Source organism: Gekko japonicus, unplaced genomic scaffold (assembly GCF_001447785.1).
Source record: "Gekko japonicus isolate JY-2015 unplaced genomic scaffold, Gekko_japonicus_V1.1 scaffold29, whole genome shotgun sequence".
NCBI lineage: Eukaryota > Metazoa > Chordata > Lepidosauria > Squamata > Gekkonidae > Gekko > Gekko japonicus.
In genome coordinates this window covers 1697772-1720495 of record NW_015172003.1, presented here as the reverse complement: position 1 = coordinate 1720495, position 22724 = coordinate 1697772, and the positions used below count along the sequence as shown (strand labels likewise).

The 22724-nt window shown below is 42.4% G+C and overlaps 1 protein-coding gene across 1 annotated transcript in view; it reads right to left on the bottom strand.

The window, feature by feature from the left end:
* Positions 1-22724, bottom strand: part of NEURL1 (neuralized E3 ubiquitin protein ligase 1) — a 123087-nt gene that overhangs the window by 64762 nt on the left and 35601 nt on the right. The window contains exons 2-3 of the mRNA XM_015420109.1: positions 12266-12507; positions 7836-8157 (exon numbers count right to left, since the gene is read on the bottom strand). Coding sequence (XP_015275595.1) covers positions 7836-8157; positions 12266-12507 — 564 coding nt within the window. The remainder of the gene's footprint in view (positions 1-7835; positions 8158-12265; positions 12508-22724) is intronic.

Genomic DNA, 22724 nt, shown 5'->3' with positions numbered 1-22724 from the left:
GGATCCCCAGATCCCACCTGGAGGCTGGCATCCCAACCAAATCACATTCTCAATCACCACCTTACTTGGGGCCCTTTCCCCCAGGTACATCCCTGGAGCGGGTCAACAGACGAGGTCTGGAAGCTTTCAGTTTCCCAAGCCTGTGTGGACCTTTCAGACCAGAACTACAACACACTGAGAAAGGGAGCTTAAGCCCTCCCCCAGTGCCATTTCTCCAACCTGAAATAGCTCCAAGGAAATGTTATTTGACCATTCATTCTACAGCCTTCCAGATCATATAAAAGCAGGTAGCAAAGCAGAAGATAAAGCAGAAGATAAAAGCAGAAGCAGAGGTCTTAATTAAATCCTAATCCTATTGTCCTGCCCTGCTGCCGGCATTTCACCCTATCTACCTTCCATTCTTCTGTTTCCAGAAAAACAGTCCACTCTCTTAACAAGTCTTTCAGGTACTGTAATCAAGTTGCTGTACAAACGATGAATATATTGACAAATATTCTCTATGTAGGTTGCCCTTTTCTGAGTGTGGATACTTGCCCCCTTCCTGTATGGCTGATTCATATTCTACAATGGGCATCAGAAAGCTGGAACTTATATGATGAGCAAATCAAGGGCCAAATTTCCAGCAAAGGAAAATATCTTTGTATACAACTGTGGTGTCTACATTGATTGTGGTGCATGCATATGGACAACAAAGCTGGGATTTCCGGGTCTAGAAAGGTGATATTAATGTCAGAAGTGAGCAGAATTACATGGTTAGTTGGGAGCAACAAGTTATTTTCAGACTGCTTAATTATTTACAGCATACTGAGGCAGATTGAAAAGATTAATTTCTCATAATAAAGTATTTGCATTCTAAGCCTTTCATTTATTTTCCTTGATTAAGGAATTATAATGAGAACAATGTCATCTAAAATAAAACACATTACATAACAATCAATTAGTATGATGTACCTTTTCCTCTAAATAATGGAACAAAATACCCATTCTCTAATATTTCAGTGGCATCTGTATGCCTGAGTTGAAAATACTGACTTATCTGTTCTGGGAAAGTAATCCTTAGTAATCTGTTCTTAGTAACCAATTTTATCCAGTTGATATTCCATTCCATTTTAATTATGCCTTTTTAAAAACTGAAGCACACTAAAGAAGTCTCAAGTGAACTCTAGTATAGAATTCAGTATGAATTTTGAAGGAACTCAGTATAAAATGTAAGTAATAAAACCTTCCCTGTCTCTAATTGTACCCATAACCTAAAGAGTGGGATAAAACTGTAGTCAGTGCTTTGCATGTAGAAGGTCCTACGTTCAGTTCCTGGCATCTCCAGTTGAAGAGTCTCAGGAAGCAGATGCTAGGGAAGAACTTTTTCTGCCTGAGACCTTGGAAAGCTGCTGCCTAGCAGGATTTTACAATGCTGAGCTAGATGGGTCAATAGCATGGCCCCCTTTAAGGAAGGTTCATATAAATGAAATCATAGAGTTTATCAGTTGAGGGGGTTGTTTCCTTCAAGTTGAGGGTGAGGGTTGATTATTTATGGAACACCACCAGGTCCACCAAAAACAAAACAAGAGGAAGTATGGGCAAGCTTTGCTTCCTTTCTTGTACAAGGGGAGATAAATACCCTCCCTGTGAGGAGAAAAGGGCATGCCCACAATGATATACAAATCTCTCTCTTGCACATAAAACTCAGCTACACCGAGGAAAGGGAAACACAAGTCACTTGCTACTTCCCCTTTTGCTGCTTCAGTAGAATGTGGAAAATAGCCTATAAACTCATGGAAGCAGTAAATCATAACTTTATGAATGCTTCTTCCCCTGAGACAACAGACAAATTTTCATTGTCCATGGAATAAAAAGAATGTGTTTCAAGCACATTATTTGGCATTAATATATTATTTTTTTTAAGTGATCCCCAAATCTACTACCACCATAATTCCATCCAGTTTTGGTAAAGTTTTCCATCCAAGTTTTTCCATCCAGGAAAACATGAGAGCAAGGGGAGAACACTTACAAGTGTACAAGTGGTGATTAATAGTGTCAATGGCCACCTAAGGTTTGACACCACATAATGGAGAATCAAGACATGTAAGGAACAAGATTAAGAGGATTCAAGACAATTGCCAAGATCAAGGCCTGCCAAAGGCATACTATAAATAAATGTCTGAGCATTAATGCCCATTACATAAACACATTCTAACAGGCACTGGAATTCGAATGATGGCAGCAGGTGCATAGCTGAATCCATTGCACTGCATTTCGCTAACTGCATCCAGCTAATTGGTGAGGACAAATAATGGCGGAATGCTTCGGTGGATAGCTTTTAGCTCAAAATACAGTGAAACAGGCTATTTAAAGTCTATGTGACAAGGGGAAAAAGAATGTAAACAAGTTACTTTTGGACTTTTAAATCAAAGAGTTCTATCAGCAGTCATTCCTTTCTGACTTCAAAGCAAGCACCTGATATGAAATTACCTTTCAAAATTAGAATTTTGACCTCCTTTTACACATTAACAAACTTTCTCAAATTACTGTGAATCACATCATAAACATAAGAACACATTCAAATAGCAAGCTGGCTATTGGTACAATGGTGCGAAACATACAGCTGAAAGTTGGAGGGCCCTTTAAATTTTGCAGAGGGAAGGGAGAGGGGCAATTGCAGCCATGTGGGGCCGCGCCAGCTGAAAGCACTTACAGGGCCCCTTTAAGCACTTCCAGCCTGCGGGTACTGGCCCCACGCGACCTGGCAACCCTATCATGGCCTAAAGGGGAAAAACGAGAATATAAAATACCGCCCCTTTTCTCTTCTCTTTTACAATCATAGTGATGTCCACTGGAGTGCTGGCGAGGAAAACACAAGGCCTCCAAACAAAAGAACTAGATAAAAAAAGGATATGTCAATGAAAGTACAGGAAAAGGGGGTAATATTTCATCAGTCGCCTTGTTTCTCAGAAAAGGTGCTTTCCAAACAATGGACATGCTATTCATTTATTTAGAGCATTTTTATGCTGTCTCTCCAGAAACCTGCCCAAAGTGGCTAACAAAACAAAAATAATAATAATAACAAAACATTAAGGGGTATTAATTAAAACCCAGCACTAAAAAGTCCTAGTGTGGGATTAAAAATACACCATACAACAGACTACAGTCAGTTTAAAACACTTTCTAGCTAAAATACTGTTAAAATCAATCCCTATGATAAAACCAGAGTTTTGAAAAATTCTAGAGTGTCAATGATGATGTCACTTCTGGGGTTTATCAGAAATGACACCATCATGCCAGCACCATGCCAGCACATTCCCTAATTCCCCCAGTTCCTTCCACTGGCATTTCAGATGTCAGCAGGCGAAGAGCAAGCCTACCCACCCCTGACAATAGCCTGGCTGCTGCATTTTGGATAAGCTGAAGTGCCTGAAGTATTTTCAGAGGCAGCCCCAAATGAAACTATTATTGTAATACAACCTAGATGTAATCAGAACGTGGATCACTGTGGCCAGATCATGCTTTTCAAGGAACAACCATAACTGGTGTATCATCTAAAGCTGATAAAAGGCACTATGGTCCACAGAGGAGATCTTGGCCTCTAACTGTAGGCCAGGATCCAGTAGTACCTCCAAGTTATAAACCTGTTCCTTCAAAGGATTGCACCCCCTCCACAACAGACTGACTCCTCAGTCCTTGAGCACCTTTGTCACTGACCAGCAGTACCTCAGTCTTATCTGGACAGAGCTTCTGTTTACTGGCCCTCATTCTCTGCAGGATTTCCACAGACCCATCTGACTCACCTATTAAAGAGAAGTGGAGCTGGGTGTCATCTGAATATCGTGACACCTTACTCCTAATCTCTCCCAGTGGTTTCATGTAGATGTTAAACAGCAGGGGGGACAAGATGGAACACTTCAGGGCCCTAAATTATAAATGTCATAGGCCTGAGAAGCATCCCCCAGCACCACCTTCTGGAATAGGCCAATCAAATAAGAGCAAAACAATCAAAGCATGGTACCCCGTGCTCCCAATTCAACCAGTCTCTCCAGAAGGATTCCATAGTCAATGGTACTGAATGCTGCACAGAGATTAAGGAGAATCAGCATTAAGGTCTCAACTAAGTAACAATAGTGCATTAAATGCAGAATAAAATAAATGTTCTGTGCAATAAAACATCTTTCTGAGAATTCCTTTAGAGTCCAGGAAGCATTCCATTTTTGTAACCTAGTATTTTTTAAGTAATGCAACTTCACTTAACTAAAGTGACAGCCAAATAATCTTTGATTCAGGTAAAGCACGAGCCATGCATAAACGATGAATTGCATTTTCTCATCCCAGATACAAGACAGAGGAGTAAGACGGAGGGGGATTTTATATCTTTCAGAATGTGCACCAATAGTCTGTCATAACAAACATTCTTTTATTAATGCTATTTATTTTCATAGTGATTTATTACTTCCAACCCCACTGTGTTTACTTAGCCTCTGGTGTATGTTGGAGAAGTGACTCCTCATGAGCAAGAGTTATGAGTGTAAAGTTTACAATGATGGCATCAAGTAGTACTGTTCAAAAACAAACATAGTCTGATTTTGGCCCTACTACCTGTGTCATCTGCCACCAAGTTGCTTCTGATCCTATGAATTAATGACTTCCAAAATGTCCTATCATTAACAGCCTTGCTCAGGTCTTGCACACTGGGGGCTGTGGCTTCCTTGACTGAGTCAATCCATCTCATGTTAGGTCTTCCTCTGTTCCTACTCCCTTTAGCTTTTCCACTGAGTCTTCTCTTCTCGTGATGTGACTAAAGTATAATGGTCTTGGTTTAGCTATTTTAGCTTCTAGAGAGAATTCAGGCTCGATTTGATCTAAAACCCACTTATTTGTCTTTTTGGCAGTCCATGGTATCTGTAAAACTCTCATCCAACATCACATTTCAAAATAAATCAGTTTTCTTCTTGTCTGCTTTCTTTATTGTCCAACTTTCACACCCATACATAATAACGGAGAATACCATAGTATGAGTTATGTTCATCCTGGTCTTAAGGATCTTTTCTAGTTCCTTCATCGCTACCCTTCCCAGTCTCAATTTCCTTCTGATTTCTTGGTTGTAGTCTCCCTTTTGGTTGAAGATTGCACCAAGGAATTGAAAATCTTTAATAATTTCAACATCTTCATTGACGGTAGCTCTCGCCCAGTTTGCCCCACTAGGTTTCTTGGTCCTTCACCAATTGCTGACTAGGCGGTGGGGGGGAGGAGTAGCTATTTTCATTCGGGAGGCTTACTCCTTCCGGGCGCTCCCGTCCATGGAGATCGCGGGCACAGAGTGTGTCAGCGTGATGCTGGAGGCTGAGGAGAGTTTGGCGATTTGGCTGGTGTACCGACCGCCTTATGCACCGGCCAATAGCCTGCTGTCCCTGCTGGAGGCCATATCAGGCTGGGCGTTGGAACACCCAAGGCTGATTGTCCTGGGTGATTTCAACGCCCATGCCAAGGACGCGGCCTCCAGCCGGGCTACGGATCTATTGTCGTCCATGGCAGCGCTGGGACTCTCTCAATTGGTATTGGCCCCCACGCACTGGGCCGGTCACATACGCAATCTGATCTCCGCGGCGGGGATGATGGTGGACAGGATCACTGCTGAGGCAGTGCCATGGTCAGACCACCAGGCCCTGAAGGCCCATCTGAATGTGCCACTCCGACCCTGTGTAGGCGGCGAGCGGATTTTTGCTAACCCACGGAGTCAAATGGACCCTATGTGGCTCCAGATGGATCTGCGGGATCCAAGGCCCCCTGGCGGCTCATTGGATGAGCTGATGAAGGACTGGCATGGTCGGCTCTCCACAGCCATCGATGAGATCGCTCCCAGGCACCCTCTCCACACTCATCTTAGGTGAGCGCCCTGGTATACCCAGGAGCTGCGACAGCTGAAACGAGAATTGAGACAGCTAGAGAGACGGTGGCGCCACACTCACAACGAGGCACTGAGAACATCTTATAGGGCGCTTATGAGATCCTATGAGGTGGCAGTCAAGGCCGCTAAGAGAGACTTCTATGCGACCGAGATTGTGTCTGTGAGCTCACGCCCAGCCCAATTGTTTAGTATAATACGGTCTTTGACAGCTCTTGGCACTCCGCTGAGATCTCCCCGCCACAATTGAAACTGAGGGAACTTGAGGCCCCTTGCGCGCCTTCGATTCCGGGTTTAGAATGTTTCAGCCTACTCGGCCTGGATGAAGTTGACAGATTGCTCGTATCTGTGGGTCCAACCACGTGCGACCTTGATCCGTGCCCCTCCTGGATCATTAAGGCGAGCCACGAGGGCTTTCTCCTTTAACCTTCATTACTACTCATTTAAGGTCTTCACTATTTTCTGCCAGTAATGTGGTGTCATCTGCACATCTCAAATTGTTAATATTCCTTCCACTAGTTTTCACTCCATCTTCATCTAAATCTAACACATCTTCTCTTATGAGGATCTGTATATAGATTAAAGAGATAGGAAGATAATATGAACTCTTGTCTATTGTCTTTGCCAATTGGAAATCATTCTGTTTCCCCATATTCTATCCTAACAGTAGCCTCTTGTCCAGAGTATATGTTGATCATCAAAACAGTCATATGCTGTGGCAATTTCTTCACATTCATCCACAGCTTTTCCTTACCCAAACAATCAAAAACTTTGCAGTAATCTATAAAACACAAACTGATTTTGTTCTGGAATTCCATGGTATGCTTCAGTAATCCAACGCAAATTTGCAATATACTCCATGCCTCTTCCTTTTCTGAATCCAGCAGGAATTTGTTTAGCATCCCAACTCTGCTCAACCATATTTAAAAAGAAATTTAGGAAACATATTGAAGGTTAACATTAGCAATGGATGACTTCAGAATTGTTTTCTACCAATCACTTCAACTCGGGACTGCAATTCAAAGAGCATGCTTGCAGTACAGAACTTTCTCAGAGGTGACATTTAAGGCCAAACTACACTGTGCTGAGTCATGAATCCCCTGATGTGTGCAACAAATAGCCATGGATATTGATGTGGGCCAGGGCCATGACTTTGGGAAGAAAAGATGTAACTCTCTTTCTACACCATGTTCTTGACTGAAAACATTCCAGACTACTTTAAGACCTGGTAGCCCACTCTCATCAGATCTCAGAAGCTAAGGAGTGTCAGCCCTGGTTACTACTTGGATGGAACACCTACAAGGAATACCAGAGTTGTTACACAGAGGCAGGGAATGGCAAACCACTTCTGAACATCTCATTTTTGAAAGGAAATCCTATAGAGTCAACATAAGTCAGCTGCAATTTGATGGCAAAAATAGAATGGGGGAGACAGGAACAATATAGGAAACAGGCTGGGAAAGAGCTAATTTTCGTTTCCTTAGAATTGTGGTCTCAATCTCTATCCCCCCAATGACTGCTTTCTAGGTTCAAAAGTCACATTGGGAGTCCACAGTGCCATCCTAAGCAGAGTTACACCCTTCTAAGCCCATTGCCTCGGATGGTAATCTAACTCCAATGTTATCTGTAGTTTGGCCCTTACAAAGACAAACAGTTATCTCAGCACAGGCAGAATAATATGTCCTTGGGTCCTTTTGGCTTATGGCGCCTAGATAGAGATCAAGGGATTGTCATATATGCACAGCTATATTATTTCAGGAAGTGACATAATCAGAAACAGCAAGATCTGGATCCTTTGCTCAGTCAGGATGTAAAATCTGTAGTCGACAATCATTGACTAATTCATGTAAGATGTGAGCTATAGAAAAGAAGTGGATGTTCTTGAAAATCCAAGGAAACAGCTTCCCACAATAAAGCCACATTTTTTTTCCAGAAATGTACCTACCTAGTAGCTGCACCCCACGTGTGAGTCCATAGACATCAATCAGAGCCCACAGCGGTTCAGTGGTCCTCACCCCACTGAAGAACAGCATTGCAGCAGAGTCATTAACTCGATAAAATACACGCCCCTTTTTGTCCACCCAGAACGCAATGATGTTTCCTTCATTGGCAAACTCTTCTGGGAGGGCCTTGGCCCAGAATCCACTCTGAGAAACCAAATCTGGACATGCATACTTGGGCAATGTTTCTGGATTAATCCTGGAAGGATCCTTGGCAGTAAATCCAAGTCGAAGAGCCCCACTCCAACAGCACTGCTTCTTTGTGATCTGAAGGGAGAAAAGGAGCAAAAGAATCAGTAGAATTATCTTGCCCTTTCTTGTGCGTATGGATAGGGAGGAGGGTAAAGAATGGGAAGAAAGGTTGTGATTGGTGCATTGTTCTTTATTTATTTACTTCATTTATACCCTGCCTTTCTTTCCACTGGGGACCGGAAGTGGCTTACATCATTCTGCTCTCTTCTGTCATATACTCACAACAACTTCTTTGTGTTAGGCTGACAATATATTACTGGCCCAGGGGTCACCCAGCAAGCTTCCACTGGCAGAGTGGGGGATTTGAACCTGGGTTTCCCAGATCCTAGTCTGACGCTCCAACCACTACACCACTCTGGCAGTTTATAAATAGGAGATGAGGTTTCAGTGTAATGGGGGAGGGGGGCTTGAGACAGCTGTCATAGTGCTATTGATGTGCAAGGAGTTAGCATGAGAGTGTTACAAGAGTTGCAGCTGTATAAGGAATTTAGTGATTGCTCTGCTAATAATGGGTGAGGAAGAGGTCCTGAGTACTGATACATTGTGGAGAGGGCTGCCAGTCCATACAGTAATATCTGGTGGAGGTTTGATCTTATTTGGAACCAGTTTACCCAATACATCTTTGGTCTTTGTGAGCAGTCTTGACTGCCTGTGAGAAAAAAATGGATGTAGGTACAGTCAGAAAAAAAAATCCTACAATGCATCCATTTTTGTTGCTGTATAATTCCCTTCTCTGTTCAATTAGCAGGTCCCTGCTGATATGGTTAAAATGTGACACTGGCTCTGTAGCGTGTGCCCGCCCCCCCCCCCCCCCAGGTGCAACAGGCCTTAGGCCTGCCTGAAAATCATGACTCTGTTCTGGAAATCTCCATTCCAGTCTAGGGTTGCCAGGTCTGAGTTGGAAAATATCTGGAGATGTTGGGGGTGGAGCCAGGAGAAGGTGGGGTTTGGGGAGGGGAGGGGCCTCAGCATAGTACAATGCCATAGAGTCTACCTTTCAAATGCCATAGAGTCTACCCCTCTCCAGGGGAGCTGATCTCTGTCAGCTGGAGATCAGTTGTAAAAGCCGGAGATCCCCAGGAACCCACCTGGAGGCTTGCAGCCCTATTCCAGTCCCAAATATTTGATGAGGTTGCCAGAGGGGTGCATCTTTAATTATCAACAAACAAAATATGTATTGCACGTTTCAGGGCTGACAACACTAAGAACTGGTTCAAATTCATTGTCCTGACCTTAGAGTTCAAGAATCTTGGTAAAACTTGATTGTTGGAGGTCCAGTGTATTCCTCTTCCCAGAGAAAATACAGACCACTGAGCCCTAGGCAAAGGTGGGATCATAGCAACAGAAGTACAGTTTCCCAAGAACTTATTGTGCTTAAAAAAAGAATTGTTCAGGAAGGAATTTTTATAAATGTAATATGATTCTATTATAACGGAAAGGTGTGGGAACGTACTTTCATAAAGGGAAGAAGACTGTGGACTATACTAGTACGCAGGGGTCGTTTTGTAGAAAAAGAGGTGCAGGAGCTCATTAGCATAAATTATTTGCATATGCCACGCCCCCTGACATCACCAGAAGTGTGTCAGAAGGGAACACCCACTGCTCAGGCTGCACTGGACTCTTTTGGATTGCTAGCTATTTGGGGGGGGGGGGAACGTGCAGATCTGTCCTCGCAGAGGAGGGAGAGCTTGTACCTGAACAAAACTTGGTCTTAAAGGTGTCACTGGACTGTTTGGGGCCGGGGGGCGGGGGGGGCTCTGCAACTCACCTGGCTGCTTCTTGCTCTGACTGAGGGCTCCTGGGAGCAGGGGGTGGGGCTTGTTGCATGTGCCCGCCCCCTGGGCTCTTTACTGCTGGAGCCCCGTTCCTGTGCGCTCCTGCAGGAAATGACCCCTGCTAGTACGTACCATATGTATTATCTGTTACTGTATGCACTATCCTTCTCTCACTGCTTTGTTTTTATACTTACATAAAACCATTTTCTACATTGTTTAATATATCATGTCTAATACTTTATTATTTCTTTCAAATATCTGTTGCTACCCCTGGGTTGGGAAATTTCTGGGGACTTGGACATGGAGCCTGGGGAGGGATGGGACCTCAGCAAGTTATAATGACACAGAATCCATCTTCCAAAGCAGTCATTTTTCCCAGAGAAAGTGATCTTTGTAGTCTGTAGATCAGTTGTAATTCGAAGAGATCTCAAGTACCCACCTGAAGGTTGGCAACACTTACTGCATTGCTTATTAGATCCTTCAAGCTGTAGCAACTATTGCCTTGCAACATGAAACTCAATGAGGCAAATCTGCCTTGCAGAGTTATATAAAATAATTTGAAGAGGTTGAATTCAAGCAAACTACTCAGTGGAAAGTTACACTGTCCCAGGGAGTTTATTCTCCCGTGCCACTGCTTTCCTTGCTATCTGGCCTTCAAGATTTTCAGAGGATGCGTGTCACCATTTGTGGAAGTGAAATTATGATGTTTTCACTAGGTAAATATTTCATGTGTGTTTTATTTCTGTATTTTTATGTGGAGCCCGATATGTATGTTGCTGATAAAATGCAGGCCTGTAGAATAAAAGACACAGGGGGGCTGGATGGGTGAGAGATAGTTAGTAGAGTGTGTGTGGAAAGAAGTCATGGAGTGAAAGAAATCTGTGCTGTCCTTGGAGGTTATGAGACTAAGTGGCAAGTGAGGAAAATAAGCCTGTCTGGAAGTTATTAGCCTAACTGGCAAGTTAGGAAATCCTGCCTTGTGCAAATTATTAGCCTAAGTGGTAGGTGAAAAAAATAATTGTATGTGTATTTAAGGAATTTTAAAGAAACAAGAACTGTACACCTAGCTGGAACCATTACACTTATGACACTATACTAAAACTGTTACGCTGTTAAACTTCTAAATAAAATCTATGTTTAAGAGAAAACAACTATTTTATTTTGAGTAAAGATCTCCTTTCTACCTCAGAGCCACCCCCATGCACTGACCATTCTCTCATTTTGTCATGCAAATAGTCAGGGGTCATTTCCTGTAGGAGCGCACAGGAGCGAAGCGTTCTCCCCCCCCCCCATAGCTAGCAATCCAAAACAGTCCAGTGGCACCTTTAAGACCAAGTTTTATTCAGGTACAAGCTCTCCCTCCTCTGTGAGGACAGATCTACACGTTCCCCACCACCACCAATAGTTAGCAATCTAAAACAGTGCAGTGGAGCCTGAGTGGTGGGTGTTGCCTTCTGACACACTTCTGGTGATGTCAGGGGGTGTGGCATATGCAAATAAATTATGCTAATAACCTCCTGCACCTCTTTTTCTACAAAATAACCCCTGCTAATAGTTATAACTAATCCATCCTGTTCTTTCGGTCCAACTAAGAATTCTAAGGTGAGAAAATAAGTAGGGAATGCTAAGGAAGAAACATCACCACAACACACACAAACAGCCAGTTTGTTGTAGTGGTTAAGTGTGCGGACTCTAATCTGGGAGAACTGGGTTTGATTCCCCACTCCTCCACTTGCAGCTGCTGGATGACCTTGGGCAAACCATAATTCTCTCAGAGCTGTTCTCTCAAGGACAGTTCTGGAAAGAGTTCTCTCACCCCCACCTACCTCACAAGGTGTCTGTTGTGGGGAGGGGAAGGGAAAGGACTTTGTAAGCTGCTCTGAGACTCTGAGTGAAGGGCAAGGTATAAATCCAATCTTCTTCACCTCAGAACACGACAGAGAGGTGACGTTACAAAGGTTACACAAAAATGGGTCTCACAGAAAAGGAGTAAACTGTTACAGAGCTATTTCTGCAGCAAGATATGTAAATTGTGAAATTAATGTTTTAGAGCAGGGTTTATCAGCATAAACACTATAAACTGGAGCATCTTGTAATCCCCTTACCACAAACAGGTTTGTGACAGAGAATTTCAAAAATAAAGGACACAGCAGGTTGGATCCAATGACTTCCCTCCACAAAGGGAGGAGCTGTGCTCTGATGCTGCAAGACTTAGCCAAAGGATGTTGTTGGATCTAACCCAATAATTCTCATGTTCCAAAATAATTGATATCTCTTTCAAATATGGAAAGAAATATCTGGCAAGATACTGGGGCAGCCTGGGACCACCTCACAAAGCATCAACTCACCTTGAGCCTGACTTGCTCATAGATAACAATTGGCCTATTGCTGAAGGTGATGGCATTGCAGAAGCTGGCCTGCCGCTTGACTGCCTTCTGTGTGGTATCCATGATGATCTGCGACCCCTTGGTGTGTGGATGGAACAACAGTGGACTGATTGAAAGAGTGCCACACTGTGGAATGGGCAAACAGTGCTTTTGCTTGTGGTGGCATCGGTGAGAGGAAGAAGGAAAAGGTCCACCTATGGAATCTGAAAAAGAGAAGAATGGGACTTGCAAAAATCTGGTGACCGTCATAACATGCAGTTTCTCATTGCTAAGCTTGCAGAGGAATGTAAAAAGCCATACATAAATACAACATACAAATAATTTAAAGGATATGTCTGTCACATGAGCTGTCTAACTCCTCCCCATTCTTGCTGGACCTTGGGTCCATTGCCCCCGCAGTCACCTTGACCCCTGCTGTGCACCCTACTGGACTCCCTCGGGTCTCAGTCTGTTGAACAGGGGGAGGGATTACATCACCCACACACACTGTGCTCCTCCTGAAATTCCCAGCCACTTCCCTCTCTCTGGTGTGCGGCTTTCACAGAAGTCCAAGGCAGTCCTCCTTGACCTGTTCCAACCCCTGTCCTTATATCCTTCCCCACTCCCTGTTTCCCACCCCTGTACTTAGTTGAGGATGCTGAGGCACCCCGTCGGGCTCTGCCCCCATACTTGGCTGGAGGTGCCACGTCTCCCAGCCAAGTGAGGCCTCTGGTTCCAGCCAGTCGGCCTACCCTGCGCCAGTCCCACCACTGGACAGGGCCCCCTCTCTACTGGCATTCTGCCCAGCGGCAACTCGGGTGGGTCACACACTCTGGGCCTCCCTGCGCCAGTCTCGAGCCCTCTGGATGCCCGTCTCCACTTTCCCAGAGCCCCAGGTGAGGCGGGTCAGCTCCCAGCAGGTGTTTTGGGGGTGTCTGATGGGTCAGGGGGTCCCGGGAGTCCGGACATCGGGACAATGTCTTAAAAAACCCAGAACCAATATGCCACCAAGCAAGAACATTTAGACATATGTGCAAACATCCTGTACAAGTGATGTTGAAGAAACCAGGTTTGTTTAGCTGAAAGGGGGGAAAGCCACACTCTAAAACCAAACAGCTGTTAGCCTTGTAGCAATTTCAGCACTCCAATGGTGGGAAAAAAACAACAAAGCTAACTCCAGCCACATGCATGGATCCCTTACATGTGCACAGATGGGCTTAAGGCTTCAAATATGCACAGGGCTGCCCTCAAGAATCTAGAGAACAATTGTGCTCCATTATCCCTGTCAATAGAACAATTAAAGAAAATTGAGTCTCAGCCCCCACAGGTCTTCCTTCTTGCCCCAATGAGGGCAAGCAGGCAGTTTCCTCCTCTGTCCCCCAAATGCTCAGTAAGCCTCTAATAGTTCTATTTCTGGTACTGCAGGCACACCAGTTCTTCCTCCTTGTTCTCTGGCTGCACATGTAGTCCTGGGTAAAGCATCTGGCCACAGCTTCCTTCATAAGTATACCTGGCAAGAGAATTGGGGGTATGTGTGGTGGCATGTGCAAGTGTAATGTATCCGCATTGCCACGTGCGCGACCGTTGGGCCATGCGGTCGCGCACAAGTCCTAAGCTTCGTTCTAGGAGAACAATAGCTGAGCGGATCCTAGCCCGCACCAACCAGAGGGCAAGGTCCGCGGCCGAGAGCCTATGAGACTCTCGGCCACTGTAAATAACCTATAGGGTCACTAGGGGGTGTGTTTTGGTGGTGGGTTCTGGACATATATACCGGCCTGCGTGCCGGGGTGCTTTGTCTTGTTCTGATCTAATAAAGTACTCCTTGCTGAATCACTCAACGTCTCGAGTACTTTTCAGCAAGTTTCCACCTATTCCCTTTTTCAAGCAGGACAATTGACTATTGTTTTAAATTCTTGGGAGACTTATTTTGGATAAATGCTGTGAAACTATATAACAGCCGGGGGAACCATGGGGAAAGTTCTCTAGGAAAACAACAGAGTTTTCCTCTATGAACAAATGCGGTAATACCTTTTATTAGGACCAATAAAAATGTCACAAAGTCATGAGTCCTTGCATTTGGTCTTTTTCTACTGGACCAACTGAGCAGCCTTTATTTTTCTGTCCCACTGAAGGCTTTGAAGAGAATGGCTAAGCAAATGTCAAGGAGGTTTAGATAGGAAATCTGTTTCAGCGCAGCATAGCACAAAGCCCTGACCTTTCCTGGCTCTGGTTATATACTACAATTGTTTATACTGATGCCTCCACTCTCTCTTGTAATCCGGTATATGACACAATCCCTATGCAACTTCTCACTGGTTCCTGGTATTAGAAACACATATGGAAGGCCATTGTTCCAAAAAGAGCTGACTAGAGGATCAAAATGATATGCTTTAAAAGGTACTTAACTGAACCCATTACTTCCAGGTGTTGGCACTTCATACAACACATTACACATAACAGTTGCAGTTCAAAACAACCATATTATTATTATAAAGCAGGTAACCGCTTGATTCTAGAGTAGGTTATGGGTTGGTGGAAAGTGAGAGGAGTTACAGTAACCAAGATAGAGCATATGGGAAGTAAAAAAACACCACTAGATAGATCATTCATTAATAATGTAAATGAAGGCAATCAACACAATGCTCTCAGTGGCCAACTGTACTCTATTTAAGTGCACAGTTCAATACCTTCTAAAATGTAGCAACCTTCAAGACACATAAGCTTTACGAATTTGTTTCCCCCTCTGAAAGGCTGGAAGCAACTGCAGCCAAAAAAGGGGCTATCCAAGAGTACACTTGTACTATAAGGTATAGAAGTTTTGGCAGAAGAAAGGGCATCAATTAATAGCTCATTCTTGCCAATTCTGAAACTAACATCATTTTTTGTTTATCAATTTTTTTTACTCTGGCTTGGCAACTCTGAAAATGGTATGCATTTTGTTTCATTTTCAGCATAACTCCCAAGCCAGAACTCCCAAGCCAATATAATGAAACATCCTCCACAGGGCTGTCGTCTTCCATTACTAGCCCCACAGACTACAGCCCTGTGCATTCACAAGCATATGGCCCCACTCCCTGACTCTACATGATCACTCAGTCATCTCCAGGGTGTGACAGTGCAGGGGAAATGGCTGCACATATGCCTACTCGCCACAATCAGCAATGCTACATTCTAAATGTCACTGATCACAAGGAGTGAGAGATATGCAGACCCTGCTCATTATATTTAGACATGAAGGGCCATGCCTATAACACAGCACATTTTACGTCCTTTCTGGGGGCCAAATTAGACAATACACGATCCCTGTGTTTGCTCTGGAGACACACCTCCATTTTGAGGAGTCTTGGAATGCCTTTTCAGAGTGCCATGGGAGCCCAAATCTGTTTAGGACCACCAAAGTGGAGGGGAGGGGCTCCTGACTTTCCCCCATACCATTTTTCTGACCCAAAACAGTGTTGGGGTGTGTGTCAGCAAATAATGTCCCCTGGCGCTGTTTCAGGTTGGAAAACCAATGCAGGACGAAAAGCAGTAGCATTTTTTTCCTCCTGCACTCAAGTGGTCCAAACCAGAATTGGGGCCCACAGTGCTCTCAAAAGGCTCTCCAGGTCTTCACAAAATGGAGGCAGATCTGCAGGGTGAACCTCACCAAATCCCACCTGACCCTCCCCTGGATCCACCACCAAGTCTCCTGGAATTTCCCAATTTTGAGTTGGCTACCCTACACAACTGGAGTTGGCAACTCTTAGTCCAACTAATCTTGACTTCCCCGAAATAGGTTCTCATTGAATATACACCTTACTTACATGGATATTTTTACCCCACTTTTCTCCGAACTGAACTCAAAACAGCTTACAATATGAAAAGCAATAACAGTGGTTAAGACGCTGAACTGCAGGCTGTGGAAGGTCAGTAGTTCAGCGGTTCAAGACCCGGGTGCCGCAAGACAGGGTGAGCTCCTGTCTCTAGCTCCAGCTCCTGCCAACCTAGCAGTTCGAAAGCAAGAAATTGCAAGTAGATAAATAGGGACCACTTCGGTGGGAAGGTAACAGCGTTCCGTGCGCCTTGGTGTTTAGTCATGCCGGCCACATGACCGCGGAAACGTCTTCGGACAGCGCTGGCTCTTCGGCTTTGAAACGGAGATGAGCACCGCAACCCTAGAGTCGGATTCGACTGGCTTTCGAGCAAGGGAACCTTTACCTTTACCTTTACATGGATATTTTTACCCCACTTTTCTCCGAACTGAACTCAAAACAGCTTACAATATGAAAAGCAATAACAGACTATTGAATACGACCAATCTACCAGTAAGCAACAAAGCTATCCACAAGGAAGAGAAGGGCAGCAAAGTATGTGGTAAAATCTCTGCCACAACAGCAACAGCCTCTCTCTAGGCACTTCCCTCCTCCCAGGAGTCAGCTTTCCTTTAAGCTTCAAGGGACTCCTGGGGACGTGCAAAGCAGGTAGCAAAAGCTCTGCCCAAATGGCACTGTGTATTGTATGCATATATTTTTATGTACTGAAAGGCGGGAGACAATTATCAATACAAGGCTTTTATTCAAAACATTACTCAGCTCTAATCTGACTCTCCGAAGAGCGGCATCCAAATTTATGCTGTTCCAAACTGAACTATATACAATGTTTTTTTAACTTAAATTTTAACGTTTTTTTTAAATTTTACAACTTTACTACAAAAGCAAAACAAAAATATAACTATATACAAATTTGACAATACAAACAATTTGTTATAACATGAACTTACTCTTTTACATCTTTACAAACTTACTAATAATAATTACCTTTATCAGTTTAATAATACATAACATCAACATATTTTTTTGGTAAAGTACAATTTTTATTCCCTGAGGTTGAAATGTAATAAAAAAAGGGAAACCACTTTTCCAAAAAATTATCTTTCAAGGAGGGTAGTTCAGATTTTCGGATTTGAATAGCTAGTTTGTCCATTGTGGCTATGTCCCAAAGTTTTATGAACCATTGCTGCATAGAATGGGTGTTGTTCGATTTCCATGATTGGGCGATCGAAGTTTTTGCCACTAACAGAAATAGTGCTGCTAATTCTGCCTTCTGTTTAGAATGTAAGAGGTCTGGCCAAAAGTTCGACAAGATTGCTTCAGGTGTCTTATGTTTAGCCTTTGCCCAAGATTTAGGCCTTGAACCATGACATTATTACAAGTGTCCAACAAATATGGGAGTAGAGTTTCCTTAAATGTACTATAAAATTCGTTTGGGAGACCACCTTTGCCCGTAGCTTTATTTGAATTTGAATTCTTTATTATTTCACTCAGTTCCTTACTCGAGATAGGTTGGTCTAGAAAATTAATATGCTCTTTGGATAACTGCACTTTAAAATTTATGTTTCTTAAATAGTTCAAGATTGCTTCCTGATGGAGCTTTTCTGATTTATATACGTTTTGGGGAAAAAATATAAAAGTTAGAGTTTATATCTTTTGATGAATTAGAGATCTGCCTGTCAGGGAAGCGGGTTGCATGAATTAGGTTTTGGTTGAGTTTTTTATTAACTCTATCTTTAAGTAACGTTAAAGATCGGGGAGGTTGTTAAAAAATTTCGCTTAAGCAGAAGAATTTGTTTCTGTACATAAGAAGTTTCTAAAAGTTCACGTTTCTTCCTTTCTTGATTGAGTTTACATAAAGATTTTTTTTACCTCCAAATTTGCTATGCCTCTCTTCTAGTGATTTAATTGTTTTTTTTAAGTACCCATTAGGTACACTTTTATTATTTTTATATTATACACAAACAAACATACATACAAAATATAACAAACATCCACTTACACACATAAAACATACGAAGAGATCAGTATATTTTCTTACAACTCTATTACCGTATTAAAAAATTTCTATGGGTTTGCTTAAGTTTCTGTATACTCTTATCTTTTTACCATAGTTTCTATCTAACTCAAAGAGATTAATAATACCAAAAATTTCATTACTTTAAACTATGTACTTACATTGTACCAGTCATACAGTTTTTTCCACGTCTTTTGAAATGTTGGGTCTGTTGTCCCTCTCATCAACGACGACAGTTTGTCATTTTCAGCAATCTCCAATAGTTTATTCACATATTCTTGCTCCTTTGGTGCTTCTTAGTGATTTAATTGTTGATTGCAAATTTGAAATTACCTTTTGTCTGTCTTTTTTATATGAAGAAGCCAATGATATAATTTTCCCTCTAATTACAGCCTTGAAGGCATCCCATACCGTGTCAGAAGATACCCCACATTTGAAATTAAATTGGAAGTATTTTTCAATAAACTTCTTAACTTCAGAGCAGAAACCCTCATTTTGGAGAAGCAATTAATTCTCCCATCAGTAGTGTGCTTAGACCATGTACAATGTATCCAAGAGTGGTCAGAGATCGTCCTAGGACCAATTTCTGTTGACTTAATTTGGTTTAATAAAGATTTTGATGCTAACACATAATCAATCCTAGTGTATATGTTGTGCACTGAGGAATAATAAGTGAACTGTTTGTCTCCCGGGTTACAAGACCTCCATATATCAATCAATTGAAAATGTTCAAGAATGTCTTGTACTTCTGTGGGTTTAAGGTTTGTCTTATGTTTACCTGCAATTTTATAAGTTTTGTCATGTTTTGGGTCTATAATGTAGTTCAAATCACAGCCTATAAGAGTTTGGCCTATCTGAAATTCTGACAATAGTTGTAGAGTTTCCTTAATGAAAGGTATCTGGATTGCGTTGGGAGCATATATGGATGCTACAGTTGTGGGTAAACCATCTAATAAACCTTTTATAAACACATACCTCCCTTTGGGGTCTATTTTCACTTGTTGGCATTGGAATGGAGTAGCTTTAGAAACCAGAATTGCGACACCTCTGGCCTTGGATGTACCTGGAGCCTGAAAACACTGAGTAAACCATTTGGATTTCAATAATTGTTTAGCTGATTTTTTCATATGGGTTTCTTGAAGACATAAGAAATTGGGGCATTCCTTATACAATGTGTTAGCAATTCTTTTCATTTTGATGGGGTTTTTCATTCCCCTGCAGTTCCAAGTTGTAAACTTGTAAAGATGAGTCATTTTAATGCTTTAATTATTCAATATTAATAAACACAGCTAACTACCTCTCCAAGGTAACTTACACCAAAACTTCTATCTAAAGAAGAAACCAGAAAAGGAGAAGGGGGAAAGTGCGTAAGTTAAAAAGGAATAATCAAGTTTAAAAATACACTAAGAACAATACTCACAAAAAAGAAAAACCCTGACTAGGGTATGTAACTAGTAGCTCTTCAAACCTATCAAGTTGAAGAGAAGGGTGACCACTAGGTCTCCCTGCCTAGAAACAATGACCAACTGGGGGGAAGTGATTTTTTGTCTTATTTTTTGACAAATAAAAAACAATCCAACTGTAAGAACCTTAATCCCTCTCCTTTCAGAACATATAACTACTTATTTCAGTAAATAAAGAGTGCCAAAATGGGCTACAAGTAGTAGCTTAAGTGTTTACCCACTTTAAACCTATGTAACTATTTTCATGAGGTCTGATTGGACCTAAGCGGCGCTTTCTGATAGGATACTCTGTATGGCTTTAGGACCACTAGAAGGTCTTTATTATGCAGCCAATCACAACAGAGGAAACTAGGATACCTTAACACAAACCATAACTAAACAGCTTAGAAATAACTTAGAACATAACATATATCATATACAGATCTATACAAATAAAGTTGCTTCATCTGGAATGCAGTCATGATATCCTCATTTTTTCCTTCTGTCTGAGGCTCCTAGACATGCAGTTAATTCCATGTCTAGTAGGTTTCAGAACAGAGTCTGAGATTCCTTATTCTCTTCAGTGTTGGTCCACTACCCCTAGCCAATATGCAAGATTTCAGGACACTTGTCTATCAATTGTTGCTAGTAGGCTGGGAGGTGCAGAAAGAAGAGTAGGTCTAGAAGGGGTGGGGGGATATCCAATAGTCAATGACCCTACAGGAAGTAAAACAAAGTAAAGCAAAGAAGGCTATGTCACCACTCAGGTTTCAACAAATTGATTTATTCCCCCTGCACCTGCCAGTGACTTCACTTATAATTTTAGGTCATTTGTTAACAGATACTGACTTCAAAAAATCTTGTTGAAGATCCCTAAATCCTTGAATGCTACAGAGATTTACCAGCAGAAGGCTAGCCATGAAAAAATGTATAATCTTGCCTATGGCATAAGGTCAGGTTGGATGAGGCAGGTAGCTTTTCTTCTGATCCTACTACACAGGTACTATATTTCTTTCATTAACTGCTATTAAACTGTATTAACCCCACCATGCATACAAATTCTATACCATTACAATGCTGTGAGAGCTGAGTTTTCAGAACCACAAACATACTATTGAAAAATGAACATGGAGACTTAAAATGCCACATCAAAATTTGACTGCAAGGTAATATCTAACTTTTCACATGCACAAAGAATGACCACCACCACAACCTGATCCAGACTTCAGAAAGTACTGGGGTTCAAACTATACTTATCTTAACTTGCATCCTCAGGCAAATTCACTTGTTGTGTTAACTTCACCTCACTATGGATAAAACCACTTCTTATGTGGGAAGATATGCTAATGATGCTATTTCACAGAAAGGCAAAGCCTATCCTACATTCAGCCATTTTACTATTGTTCATGAGGGAAAACTAAATACCAATAAAACAGGTAAAAAAGCAAGGGCAATCCTCTAATAAAAACTGTAATTAGAATATGTATTGAAGCAACTGTTCTAACAATTATTAGAACTTCATTTATTTTCCCTTAGCCCATCACATGGGACACCCCTAACTCCTTGAGATGAACTTAAAGGTAGAAGGCATCTCCTTCTCAGTTCCAAATCCAAATACAACTTTATTCTGATACAAGATCAGCTCCCAGAATATCACACACAAAAAACCTTTATTGGCATTGAAAGCAAAAACATAATGGAAATACAGCAAAATACTAAGATGCATCAGTCACTTACACTTGGCTATTTAAGCCTCGTCTTCCAATTGCATAATATAAGAATTTTGCAACAGCCTCCCTTATTTCATAATTAGAATTAAACAGAAGAAAGTGAATAACTGTGTCATCAGAATGCCAGCTCTTACCCTCTAGAAATCTCTCTATATAATAATTCTCTGTTGGTGGTGGCATGCTGCTGAACATTCCACATGGTGCCCACAGCCTTTGGCTCCGTGATCTGTCACTCAGAAGCTGTCCCTATCCACTGGCTGCGTTGCCTGAGTCTCACCTCCAACATTCTAAACAGTTTGCTGTTCCTCTCCCCCCCATAGCCAGTCAAAACACAGAGGTCGTTTTCATATGTGGCCTCATTGGCCTTTGCCTCTAACATTCTAAACAGTTTGCTGTTGCTATTCTGAGGTAAAATGTGCCCTTAGTGCCTGTTGGAAGAAACCATTGTTGTCAATCTCCAGGTGAGGGCTGAAGATCACTCAGAATTACAACTGCTTTCCAGATGGCAGAAATCAGATCTCCTGGAGAGGACTCTGTGTCCTTATATCCTGCTGAGATGGCCACTGTATGACAGCCAATGTGACATAGCAGTCAGGGCTTCAGAGCACAGTAGAGGTTGCAGATGAGGGGGGGTGGAAAGCTGAAGAGTGAGTGGAAAATAAAGGTAGGTTAGCTGGCATTTCCCTGCAAGCCTGATCTCAAGTGGAGAGCGGGCTTCGGAGGAAACATGGGTTCCATGCACTTAAAGGCAGCCACCCTTCTCTCTCAAGAGAGAAGGGAGAGGGGTGGCTGTGGGTGTTGGTGGCAGAAACTGTAAACAAAATGGGAAAGATGGCAGCCCAGCAGAGAAAGTTTAAAATGAAGCCAGGCAGTCAGAGTCCAAAACCGGAAGAGGGAGCAGATGTCAAACTCCTGGCGGATATGCTCAAGCTGGTGATGGAACAACTCGATGGTATTAACCAGCAATTGACCGCGATGAATAAAAACTTTGCAGCACAGCAGCTTCAGCTGAACGAAACAGAGAAAAAAGTGGAGCAGGCAAATGAGAAAATTAAAGAGATAGACACCATAAGCAAGAAGTTGAAGAAAGGGATGGGAAATGTGGAAACAAAGCAGAATTGCCAAGATAATCGAGTTTTGCAGCTACAGATGGAAAAAGCTAACATGATTCTCAGGTTTCAGGGAGTTCCTGAAATGGATCGGGAAGACCTGAAGAGGGTGCTTAGTGAGATCATCGCTCCAGTAGTAGGCTTAACAGCGGATGAACTTGTAAACGAAATGGAGTCAGCCTATAGGGGGTTTTCCAATTACATTAAAAAAAATTAGCCTACCTGGAGAAATAGTGGTCAGGTTTTCAAGAAGACAAACCAGAGATGCCATTTTAAAAGCAACATCAGCAACTCCACTGAAAAGCGGAAATGTAACCATCAAAACCTTAAAGGA